Source organism: Helicoverpa zea, chromosome 7 (assembly GCF_022581195.2).
Source record: "Helicoverpa zea isolate HzStark_Cry1AcR chromosome 7, ilHelZeax1.1, whole genome shotgun sequence".
Lineage (NCBI taxonomy): Eukaryota > Metazoa > Arthropoda > Insecta > Lepidoptera > Noctuidae > Helicoverpa > Helicoverpa zea.
Window position 1 is genome coordinate 237745 of NC_061458.1, and position 13018 is coordinate 250762.

Sequence of the window (13018 nt, forward strand, 5' to 3'; positions counted from 1 at the left end):
ACTACTTTTAAAATGAAAATATATTATACTCTACATTAAAAAAAAAAATATTTACGGTTTTTTTCAATAAAACATGCTTATTATCAAAATACAATGCTTAAATAAAATAAATAATAAAATAATGATAAAATAAAGATAGAAAAAACGAAATACATTGTAAAATATTTTTGGCCGCCTAAATTGGTCAAATCTACGTATGTGCATCGAATACCAAATTTGATCTTAATCGGTTCAGCAATATTGACGTGATTGTCTAAAACACAGGCAGAGGTACTTTTACATTTAAACAGGTATTACCTCGGGCATATTTCCTTTAAGACAGAGTTGATTTGTCTGTTTCACAGTCAGAAAACCGCAGCTCAAGAATGATCTGAGTATTACTTGACGAAACGAGAGCTCTTCGAACAGAGAACTCAGTTTCCTGCTAAAACAACTGATCCAATTTGAAACTAAATTAAGATATCTTGCAGTTGGTCCGTTTATTGCGAATAGTTTATCTTCGTCGACTGGTGATCGATTGCAGCTGTCGCCATCGCCTGCATTTTGGATTCATGTTTATCTTTGCTCCGATTGGAAGATTTTAATGGTGCTAGAATATCTTTAGAAATTATTCTTGCTCAGTTAATAAGCCAATTAAAAAGTAATACAGGTGACCGTGAACGTTGGACGTAATAGATGGCGAAAATTACAAATAATTTGGGAATAGACGGAAGGAAGAAGACTAACGAATATTTAGGTATTGTATGAAGAAGAAGTGTTGTGGTGGGCCATGAAAGAGAAAGGGGTGCCTGGGAAGTATGTGGAGTTAGTTCGTGCGATGTACAGGCAGTCCTGTACGTATATCCGATCGTCGGCCGGCAATACTGACCAGTTCAGTGTGGCTGTGGGCCTGCACCAAGGGTCGGCTCTAAGTCCTTACCTCTTCCTGCTTATTATGGACGCCTTGACGGCGGATATACAGGAGGAGGCACCCTGGTGCATGCTGTTTGCCGACGACATCGTCCTGGTTAGCGAAGACGGACCTGAGATCCAGAGCAGATTGGGGAGTTGGCAACAGAGACTGGAGAATGTTGGCTTAAAAATCAGCAGAACCAAGACCGAATACATGTTCTGCGATTTCGGCGGTCTCTCCATTCCTGAAGCCATAGCGCTGGATAACGCACTTCTTCCAGTCTGCTCCGATTTCCGGTATCTCGGTTCGCTTATTCAGGGCGATGGCGAAATAGATCGGACAGTAACGCACAGAATTAACGCAGGATGGATGAAATGGCGGCAGGTAACGGGAACAACTTGTGACCCTCGTATGAAAATTTACCTGAAAATTTACAAGAGTATGGTCAGGCCTGCTGTCTTGTATGGATCAGAGTGCTGGCCCACAAAAGCGACAAATGAAAGACAATTACATGCGGCAGAGATGAGAATGTTAAGAGATATGTGTGGAGTTACGCGAATGGATAGAGTGAGGAACGAGTATATAAGAGGAAGTATGAAAGTAGCGCCGGTATCAGAAAAACTGCGTGGAAACCGGCTGTCGTGGTATGGGCATGTGATGCGGAGGAATGAGAGTCATGTTGTGAGGAAGGTAATGAGTATGAACGTGGACGGATATAGTGGAAGAGGAAGACCAAAGAAACGATGGATGGATTGTGTGAAAGTAGACATGGTAAGAAAGAATGTTACTTGTGAGATGACGGCAGATAGAAGAGTATGGAAGAAGAAAACATGCTTCGCCGACCCCAAATAAAATTGGGATAAGGGCAGGAGGATGATGATGTATGAAGAAGCATCATCATTTGAAAAATCTTCCCAGTTACCAGCAATGTAAAGAGGTACAACTAACAGCTATTAACAGAAACAACTTCATTTAAAAATGTAGGCGTATCGGAATTGTTCGCGGGCGATACGTTGCGAATTCATAGGCTCTCATTGTGCAGCACTCGTAAACCTGCTTTACTGCCTACCCCCGATACCTTCACGCTCTGTAATAGCTTGTATTAGTGTGGGCTACACACTGGGGAATCGAACATTGTAGTTTACTTTTACCCGACTGTTGAAGAAAAGTAGTGAGGAAGAATGAGAGAAAGGGTTAAGGTTTTTGGATCTCACTGGTTAAAATATAAAGGTGATGGTTAACTAAAAAGCTATTGTTTTTTTTTTCGGTAAATATAACTAACATGAGGTGGCTGGTAAGTTATAAGTACTTTTTGTACCTAACGTGATGAAACAGAAGCTTTTAACCTTCGTTATTTCTATGAATTTGCCAGCTTAACTTCTGAGTTGCATATGAGGATAAGTTTCACAGTAGGAAGACTAACAAAAATAGTCAGTTTTTCTCTAAGCACATGCCTCAGTATGCCACAATCTATAAGCAGTAGTTACAGACGCGGTTTACGCCTTCCTCTAAATATTGAATCGAAATGAAGTGATAAAAAATTGTAGCCTCGCGATTGGGATGCTGGGCCCGCGGGCTAAGTAGCTAACATCACTTAATTATGTAATAGTTTTGTTGTTACACTTAATTGGTGTTCGCAAGTTAGTCTGTAAACAACTCTAACTAGTTATCTAAACTATCGAGATAGTGAAAGGTAGTTGGCGGTCACGTTCGTTTTCTCTAAAAGGAGTTACGTACGCAAGTTTGGAACTGCTACTAAATTGTACAGTTTACTGAGACTCGGTTACATAAATGTGTTTAGCTATCATTACACCTACTGTGTACAGATACATGATAATGTTTGTACACAGAAGTACGTCTAAGATAAAAGTGCATAAAATATTACATGAATCTGGTTGGATTTCGTATTTTTGTATTATGAGCTATTAATATAAAGACCTTTGTCTTTAAGGACACTATGACAAAATGTCTATGCCTATAAGTATGTGTTAACTATGTGTGTTATTCACCTCCATATTTTAACCATCCATCCTCCGAGCCTTTTTTCCCAACTATGTTGGGGTGGGCTAGTCCAGTCCAGCTCCAATTAACAATGAACTTATTTATATACTTACACTACAAAAATACACCTAGGTGAATGTAAAATAGAGCTACAAGAAAACTGAACAACAAACTCGGAGTATCAAGACTTGCTTTCCTTACATTTGTACATACGGACAGTGTTATTTAGTTATCGTATCGAGAGACTGCCAACGGAGCAACGAGGCGATTGTTCGATTTCTATCGACAAATACTACTACACCTATTTCTGAACCTTATTTCAAAATACCTTTTCTATTTTAAAATACTAGACTACGGAATCAATCGATATTAATTCTAGGTTATGACGAGTCTGTCTGCCAATAAATTCGTGTTAATAACTGTCTAGTCTGAAACTAATTGAATTAAAATATCTTCCCTCTATTTTAGTACCTTACCTGATACTATGAAATCAATGAAAATAAACCAATCGTTTTTATAGTAAGAAAATACATTCATTTATATTAAGTTTCTCAAGCTCCACTTAACTAAATAACATTGAATAAATACTAGGCTGTCATGAATTCAAGCAGCACTTTCGAGTCATTCAATTCCGCTACATTCGTGCTTGCAAATGAAATTCGTACGGTATAACGTCATTTTATATTCGTAATGTTATGTTAGGTGGTACATTTTAACTAAATCGCGCAGCTTTACTTCGGGAACATACAATGTAGTTCTGAAGCGCTTTTACGCTGAAAAACAATTTTCGCTTTATATTTTTGTGTTCAGCTTAGAATGTAGCGGCCATGACAGTTTGTTGCAATTAATTTTCGGGTTCCGTTTTGAATGGCTCGTTTACTTGTATTATTTAAAACAGTTTGTTTGCAGGTACTTTTTTGGGTAGAAGTTTGACATTGTAGGTAATATAAAATAGACCTTGTTTTTTCAAGTAGTGTAACCAGTTTAAAAATAATGTTTTCCTTCATATAACCTTGAGAGTTCTAGCTCTTTAATTTTTCTTTGAAATATCTTAGAGCTAATTTAGACAATATCAACGTGGTAATCAATTTAAATTCATAATTCACTGTATTCACAATGTATTCAATGCATGCATTCAAATAACCAATACATAGGTACATGGCACAATCATCCATATTGTCATGTACCACTACTATTTACACCATTCATCATCTTCAGCAAAGGCAAGCTAAAACACCAGCAGTTTACTCCCTCCCAGCACTCAATAAATAGCGCCGAAACTCGAGCGATGATTTATATCATCTGCTCGCTGAGTTATAACATCGCATAGCATCAACTTTCTTCGTTACTCGGCGGCAAATTTGTTCCTACTAACGAGTTTGTGTCACTTTCTTTTGCTAAAGTAGGTTACGCGAATACGAACGTAGATATGGAATTTTACGTGTGATGCTGTGGGCGAGATAAGTTGTAATTAGTGTCAAGGTGCTAACTTGTTTGCTTGGGACTTGCTTCAGATATTCTGAAAGCTTATTTCATGCTCTCTTCTAGAGTAATGTTAATAATATTTTCTCTGGGATTTCTGGGAAAGGCACCTATCTTTTGAAAAGTAAAGTATGAAGCCAATAGAAACTTTCACTACTCCCACTGTTAAGTCTATAATGTACCAATGAGTATTTGAAGTCCCCATACATGAAATAATTTCCATAGGACGAGGGTGGAAACACCAACAAAAGTTATAGCAATCTGATATTTTCCCAACTTCAAAAAACTTATATTTTTGGTCCGCAACAAACAAACAATATTGCACGCCCCAAAAGCAACTAAAATACATCTCGAGTCCGTTTTCATTAATCATGATAAATCCTTGGTACATAAAATCCAGATAGTGTTGTCAGTATTTATGGTAATAGCGGGGCTTCTGCCCACCCCGGGCGATAAAGCAGCGTGAAGAGTAGCCGGGCCGGGGTTACGTGGTACAGCCCTTACAATGCGCTGCTAGCTGAGTAATGTGGAAAGGTCGCTCTAGAAATTAGTGGGAGATGTTCTTGTAAATACATTGGGGTGTGATTGAAAATTTTATTGAATTTTGGTGATGTTATTTAATGGTAGATTTTCTAGTACAACATCAACCTCAAAAAGTTAGTTTATTACAAAAAATATTCTGGGTTATGATAAAACCTTTGCAGTAGCTACATAACGCGTTTCTTTCACATAGTCGTCAATAATACGGGAAACGTGTCACAAGGTTTATTACAGTTTTTACATCGACACCACTTCGGCCAGCCGTAAAATATTTATATTTTATGCTCACTAATAAAATATTTACGCTAGCTTTCCGAGATCGAACCTACCTGACGAATAAACAGAAATATCTCTTTTCTAATTCAACATTCCCTTTTATGTCAGAATTTTGTTGGAACCGAATAAAATTGTGTAAAGGTTACAATTTCATGGCGTTCTGTCTGTTTACGGAGAATCATAAATTTTTATTTAAGAGCTTTTTATACATTCTGTAGGTATACGTGAACGACTCTTTGGTTTTTGAAGTGTGATAAAAAAATATTGTTTTGCTGTTATTTTTTAGTATAATGTGGGAATTTGCAAAAGTGTTGGGTGGTACGTTGTGTTTCACACTTTATTTCTAACAAAAAATCTTTGATGTTTTTATAACAAGCTCCAATATTTTAGCTAGAAATTTTTTAGGCTCCAATTTTCACAGTAAAATATTAAAATTGACCGACCGAAAATTAATGAACGTGAAATACAAACCGTTAGCAAACCGGGCCGGAACATGATTACCTGTTACTAAGAAAACCGTTCTGAACTTCCTCATAAACAGGAAAACTCGCGAGGAAGTTTAGACATTGTTTCCTAAGTTCTATTACTTTTATAATTAGTTTTGTATAAAACTGTAGGTATGCTATGGCCTGTAAATCACTGAAAAACTAAAATATTAGTTTCAGTTCTACTGTACAAGTTTAAAGACGCTGCAAACTTTGTGAAATGCTGTCATAACTTATAAAAGTCTGCGATGCGATGGAAGTTCGGAAAAATCTGTATCGGGCGTCGATTTAATAAATATCTCCTCTCTGTGAAATATTTAACGCAGTAAAAATGTCCTAGACTGGTGGAAGTAAAGAGTTTATTATATTTGTAGGAAATGTTTTGTCTCCTATTGTTACGATGTTAGATATTGTTGTATCCTGGAGGAAAATCTTTGATTTAATCATGCTAATGGCGCCAAACCCGGCACAAAATTGCAATTGCAAATATCAACTCATAAGGGTCTTTATCAGATCATGTTTAAAAAATAAATAAAATAATAAGGCAAAGGTTCCCAAGCTCTCTTAAAACTATGTCTATACCAAAATAGTATGCTCAATGTATACAATTGTATTTCAAATATCTTGTTTATTTTACAATCTGTGTCATCACTAAAAATTGTTAAGTTAGAATTCAATCCCAAATCAAGAGTTCGCCTCGTTTCAGAAATACTCGTATTTCCAGCAAAGAAGAATTGTTTCCAAACGTAATCTAAGATAGAAACAAGTTTAAACTTATAAAATACTGAGAGTTTCCACCGGGACTGTCTCACGGTATCAAATCTTGTACGAAATCAACTACTTCTCATTCTGGGAGCGGAAATTTAAACAGTGCACTGCGATACAGGTAAAAATGTTTTATTGTGCTTTTGTTTTGTTAGATTTTGTAGAGAACGTTTCTTAACTTTTATGTTCTTCGGAAAATACTTATTTCAAGTGATAATAGACCAGACGTGTGTAAAAATCATAAACCACTGTGTAACAGTAGTAGTAACTAAATAACAAAAAAAAAAAACTAGTATTCAAAGTGAAATAAAAATATACGAACGAAAATATGTCAATCAGCCTGTTTAAGCCAATTGATATCTACAAAGACAACAATCCAACAAACTCAGTCCACAATCTCAATTGTTTATTTTCTTACATTAACTGAATAACAAACTTTTCAAACAAGTTCACAAATGCGATGAACATGAAACAAGGAGTCCGTTTATTACGCCACAATTACGGAACTCCCAATCTTTTGGACAGAAGGACCAAAAACTGGCATTGTAAGGAACATCCTATTTGTAGGAGCCATGGAGAACTAAATGACTAGCGGAGGTGCCATAACGTAAAATCGCCTAAGAAAGCAGCTCGCTAAAATGCAGGTGAGCGGAACGTTACTGTTTTCGCCCTTATGCGTCTTTGACCCGACCATTTACTGATAACACATAAAATCGTTGACAGTTGTCTCAAAGAATCCGAACACCTCGTTAGTTCACTAGTAACTGATTGTTTTGATCACGTTCACCGTACGTACTTGACCTCGAAGAAGGCGCCTGACCTACCTGCCTTTTGGCATCTCCGCTCATCTTTCCTTCGTCCATGGTAGGAGCATATAACCGGTGATTGAGGAGGACGTAATAAAGGGGAATAATGTCTGTCGACTAGTTTCAATGCGGATAGTGGCAGTTAAGTGGGGAGTTGATTACGTCCCGTTCAAGGGGTTTGAATTGTTTGCGGAAAGGACCAACAATAGAGGACAGGTTAATTAAATAAAATAAATTATGGTTCCTTTGGATGTTTTTAGATTTAGTTGTAAAATTCGTTTACAAGACTTTTTCATACGTCCTGGCCATTCTAACAAACCAAAAACATAGCCCATAGAAATTTTGAAAAATAATAATTGGTATCTGCGCTACCGAAATATACATAGATGGTTATAATAAAATGTTTAATCAACTGATTGACCTAGAGCAAAAACTAAGCCCATCAAAAAACTTCACCCAAAGTACTAGGCTCACATAAGTAGCATACAAGTATTATCAAGCCTCTCAGCCTAATTTGTACAGATCGGTGTTAGTACGTGTTCGGGAGCTGGACGGCTTCCAAGCTCAATTACTGGCCACTCCTGGCAAGTAAGATATATTAATTAGTTTCATGGGTATTTAGCTGGATACGTGGTGCCTGAGTGCCCTGGATGAGCCTCAAGTGCGCCCGCTGTGTACTGCTTGATTAACTTAGCTTATAAACTCGCGATATTGTGGAAGTTTGTAGTGAGTACCTATAATTTTGTGGCATTCCTTTATGTATTTCGATATTTATTTCTATTCTGGCTGTTTTACCTTTCCTTATCAATTTCTTCCTGTACACAAATGCAGCATTTGTCACCTGGAAATAGTGTAGCTTCCCAACAGTGACAGATTTTTTCAAACCAGTGCAACAGTTTCGAAGACTTTCAAGTACAAACAAACACAAAAATCCTCTTTAGAATATTAGTTTAGATAGACATAGTGGTGCAAATAGTTTCACTATAACTATTTCCATAAAAATAACAAAAGCATTCGATATTCAAACGGCTTTTAGAGCAGGAACGTGTTTATAACATGCATGGTGTGTTGCACTTACATCGTTGCAATAGTTTGCACTGTCCGCATCGCGCGCCAAACAAAAAGAGTAATCGATGCACTCATCGTGAAGTTATTTCGTGAGTGTCGGTGTCCAGTTATGCGAATAGTTGACCTCCTTTTTGAGTTAGAATTGAATTGAAACTTTTTCGACAGTACCGAGTAAAGAGCGCAATTTTATTTCCTCTTGTATTTTTTTTTCAGAGCTGGCACGCTACAGTTTTGAAGTTTTGACATTTACTTTAGAACAAAAAATGAAAAGACTTGTTGGCTTTTTACGGTGAAGTGTTTTTGTTTATCTACCTGGAAAAATACGCTCTCTTGAAAAAATCCTTTGAAATGTTGACGTGGCATTAGCGGATTTCCTTGGTGATTTCAAGACAAAGTCAAGTAACAGTATGTTCTATAAAGCTGAAAAACTATTTACCATATTTTTTTCAAGTAGATAGATTTTTTCCTACACCTATCTAATTAACTAGCCTAATATCCCGACAGTGCTTAACAGTGACGTCACGGACGCCAAGTTAGCCTGTGCTGGTTGTTGTTGTTTAGCATCAAATAAATTAAAAACGTATACAATAGAAAAAATTATATTACAAAAAGTCAAAGCTTAACCTAGTGCATCACATAAAACGTTATCTAGTGTTTTAGTGCAGTGTATTATATGCAAAACTTAAAACTATTTACAACAAAACTTAAAGCTAATTAACAGTGACCTAAATCTACCCTAAACATAAAAATATAAACATTAATTATTAAACATTATCCGAAATTAGCTGCTGAAGTGATACCAAAGTGCGCATATTACTCTGTTTACCCCAGTGTCGATACATGGTGTTAGTGAACCATAATACTCCCATCTAACCATAGCCGCACGCAAAGTTGTGAACAGCGCCATCTTTCGATACTCAAAATAAACCTTATCGATTGCTTCCGGACTTTCGACACAGTCATGCCTGCATCTAGGTGTGGTGGTTGCAAGAAATATATGACGTCGATAGATGCCGCTACATGCATCAAGTGCAATCGCATACACCATCGAGCTTGCGTTAGTCTGCCTGCAACGGGTTGTATTCCAACGGACTGGTGTTGTCCGGAATGCCAGAAAAACAAGGTTAGGGACAATAAGGCGGAGACACCCGTAAGAGGAATGGAAAATTCTGTCCTTCCAAAGGAGCAGCTCTCTAAGGAACTGGTGGATACCAGCCCGTTTAGTTGTACTGCGCTGGACGAGACTTCAACTTTTTCTCCGGACGTGGCTGTTGAACTTCGGATGTTTAAGGAGGAACTTCGTGCAGAGTTTCGCCTCATGCACAAAGAATTCCTTCAATTGCGGACAGAAGTGGCGCAGCTAAAAGACGCCCTAAATAATTCTGGCGAGCGTATGGACGTGATTGAGGCGCGAGTTGAAGCTCTCGAGCTGAAGCTTGAGCAGAAAATCTTGCCGACCAATAGCGATTACGTCGATAACACTATCGCTGAATTGAAGTGCCAGCTTAACGAGCGTGATCAAGAACTGTTGCTCAACGACATTGAGATCACAGGAATCCCGGAGAGTAAAGACGACAGCACCCTCCACCTCGTGAACGTTCTCGCAGTAAAGCTCGGCATTACACTAGACGAGAGGGACGTCGTCCATGCCGAACGAGTCGGAGCTACGCACCGCAACCGTGTGGTTGCCTTGGATGGCAGTATTGCTGCTGACCCCGCTGCGCAACGGCCGCGGAGTATATCGGTGCGCCTGGCGAGGCGCGCGACCCGCGACGCGCTACTGCGCGCGGCCCGAGTGCGTCGTGGCTTGAGTACGGATGCACTCGATATGCCTGGCCCGCCGCACCGTGTTTACGTCAACGAGCGCCTCACGCGCACTAATCGCCAGTTATTTTATCGCGCCCGCCAGGCAGCGAGTCTGCATGGCTGGAAGTATGTGTGGACAAGGGAGGGAAAAATATTGTGTCGCAAGGACGATCGTTTGAAGGTAGAACGTATTAGACTTGAAGATGATGTTACCAAAATTTTTGGCTAAAGATCGGTTTGAGGCTTAAGTTGTGTTTTATTGTAGTTGTGCCTAAGATTTTTCATTGTACTGTCTTTTTATTGTTATTATGTTTGTTTTCGTGTTCATTTTCATTACTCAATTTTATATGTCTTCTATATTCACTTTTAAACTTGTTTTTCTTCTTAATAAGTGTTGAAACCGAATGGTGCGCATATCTTGCACTATCGAATGGGAGTCCTCTTGGATTAATTGTTATCAACCCACTTTTAATTTTTCTGCTCACAGCTACATTGGTCTACATTTTTGACCAAGTAATATTATTGGCGCATTGCTTGCACGTATCACACACACATATAAATGCAGTTATGCTTTCCTACACACTATTATACAATAAACAAAGCAAAAATATACATCTGAAAACTATTTACTACCTTACTACAATAAGTTACATAAACGATATTAAACTAATATACTATAAAATGTCTTACAAACTCATAATATTTACGTTATTCACAATTTCCTTTTTTTACAAATTTATATTTAAACCCGCATATCTTATTTATTATTTACTAGCACTAATTCTATCCCTAATGAAATGTTATTTATTTGATTTTATTGTTATTTACAACACCAATTCACAATTTATACGTAGGATTAAATTTTATATTATTATCATTTTGTTGGTTCCCATTGACAGTAAAAACATTAGTCTCTTTTGTCGGCATAAGTTTTTGTTTTTAACAACAAAACACTGTGTTATAAATGCATGATAAATATTTAAAAGTTGGTTTGTTAAACGTGGGTTCCCTCGGTACGAAGCACGATGACTTTGTGGCGTCAGTGGTAAGTCATTCTTTCGATATAGTCGCAGTCAATGAGACCTGGTTACGAGCGGGCGAGGAGGGTCGCGCGCCCACGGTGCCGGGCTACCGTCTGCGTCACACGCCGCGGCCTGCGACTGTGCGCGGGGGTCGTGGCGGTGGTGTGGGTTTTTACCTTAAGCGCGGTCTGACTGTCCGCGCCTGTTCTACACCAACTGACCCCAGATATGAGTCTATCGAACAAATGTGGATTACCCTGTCTTTGAATGGAGTCAAACTCGCTATAGGAACAGCGTATCGTCCCCCTCGCTCTGATTTGGACCTCTTCTTAGATTCAATTACCGACACCATCAGTTCACTAGCAAAATGTGACCACTATATACTGCTTGGCGATTTTAATGTTAATATGTTGATCACCAGTTGCCAAACTCGGAAAGTCAGTGAATTTTTAAATTGCCTGAACCTTAAGCAATTAGTTGACTCCCCCACCCATTTCACGGATCATAGTCAGACGCTAATCGACCTTGTTTGCACTACCATAAACAACATATCTGTCTGTGTTGAACCATTCGGTTCAATACATGGTCACGCATTGGTAAATTGCACACTTAATATAAAGCGTAGTAAGTATAAACCTCACACGGTGGCTTTCAGACCAATTTCAAAAATTAATATGGAAAGTTTTGATGATTGCTTGGCGGGTATAAACTGGGAAATCATTCGTGACTTATCAAATGTAAATGACATGGTCGATGCACTGAACCGGAATGTCGTGTCTGTTTTCGATGAGTATGCTCCAGTCAAGACTTGCTTGATCAAAGACCACTCATACCCATGGATAACAGATACGATAAAGTTCATGATGCATCTGCGTAACGAGGCCCTCGCCAAGTATCGTACAACTAAGTCGGAATCAAAGAAGGTATATTACAAACAATTAAAATCACTCGTGTCCAGTTCCTTATTTTATGAAAAAGTTGCATATTTTAAACAAAACATAAATAACAAAATTAACGACCCAAAAACACTATGGAAAAATTTGAAAAGTACTATATTGCCACCTAAACCACTCAATGACCTTCCAGTTCACTTTAGAGACCCTGATCAAATAAATTTAAATTTTTTGAATGTTCCTGGTAATCCAAACTTAAATGCAACTGTAAGTACCTTCTTTGAATGTCACCGCTTTAGTGATGCGAGTTTCTCACTACACCCGGTGAGTACCGAACAGGTTTTGCGATATTTTGGTCAGTTGAAATCGAATGCTGAGGGTTGTGACGGAATAACACTTGACATGCTTAAACTGACATTTCCGCATACAATAGAAGTTATCACAGATATTGTCAATAAGTCGATTGCCTCTGCAACGTTCCCTGACATCTGGAAAATTGCTTGTGTTAGACCCCTCCCAAAAATAAACAACCCGACGGAACTCAAAGATCTCAGGCCCATAAGCATATTGCCATGCCTATCCAAAATTGCTGAAAAAGCAATCTTTCAGCAGCTGTCGCAGTATTTGGATGCAAACAATATGCTTCCGGAGTTGCAGTCAGGCTTTCGTAAGCAACGTGGCACTTCGACCGCTCTGCTGGATGTGACGGATAACATCCTATCTGCACAGGACAAGGGCATGTGCACAATTCTGGTTTTGCTAGATTTTTCGCGTGCCTTTGACTGCATTAATATTGAGTTGCTTCTCAGCAAACTAAAGTATTACGGGTTTGACGATAATGCTATAAAATTGTTTAGGAGCTATCTTAGCAATCGGCAGCAGCGTGTTGAAGTGCGACTGAGCAATGGGTCAACCCTGACCTCGTCACTTACTCCCGTCAATAGAGGAGTTCCGCAGGGCTCAATACTGGGCCCCCTGATCT

General features: G+C 38.5%; 1 protein-coding gene across 1 annotated transcript; it reads left to right on the top strand.

Annotated features, from left to right (window-relative positions):
• Positions 1-8945: 8945 nt before the first annotated feature.
• On the top strand, positions 8946-10440 carry LOC124631909. Its single transcript, XM_047166543.1, has one exon. The coding sequence runs from the start codon at positions 9277-9279 to the stop codon at positions 10348-10350; it is 1074 nt and encodes a 357-aa protein (XP_047022499.1). The 5' UTR covers positions 8946-9276; the 3' UTR covers positions 10351-10440.
• The last annotated feature ends 2578 nt before the right edge of the window (positions 10441-13018 follow it).

Excerpts from the sequence above, each read along its gene's own strand:
- LOC124631909 (XM_047166543.1), top strand. The coding sequence starts at position 9,277 with ATGCCTGCATCTAGGTGTGGTGGTTGCAAGAAATATATGACGTCGATA.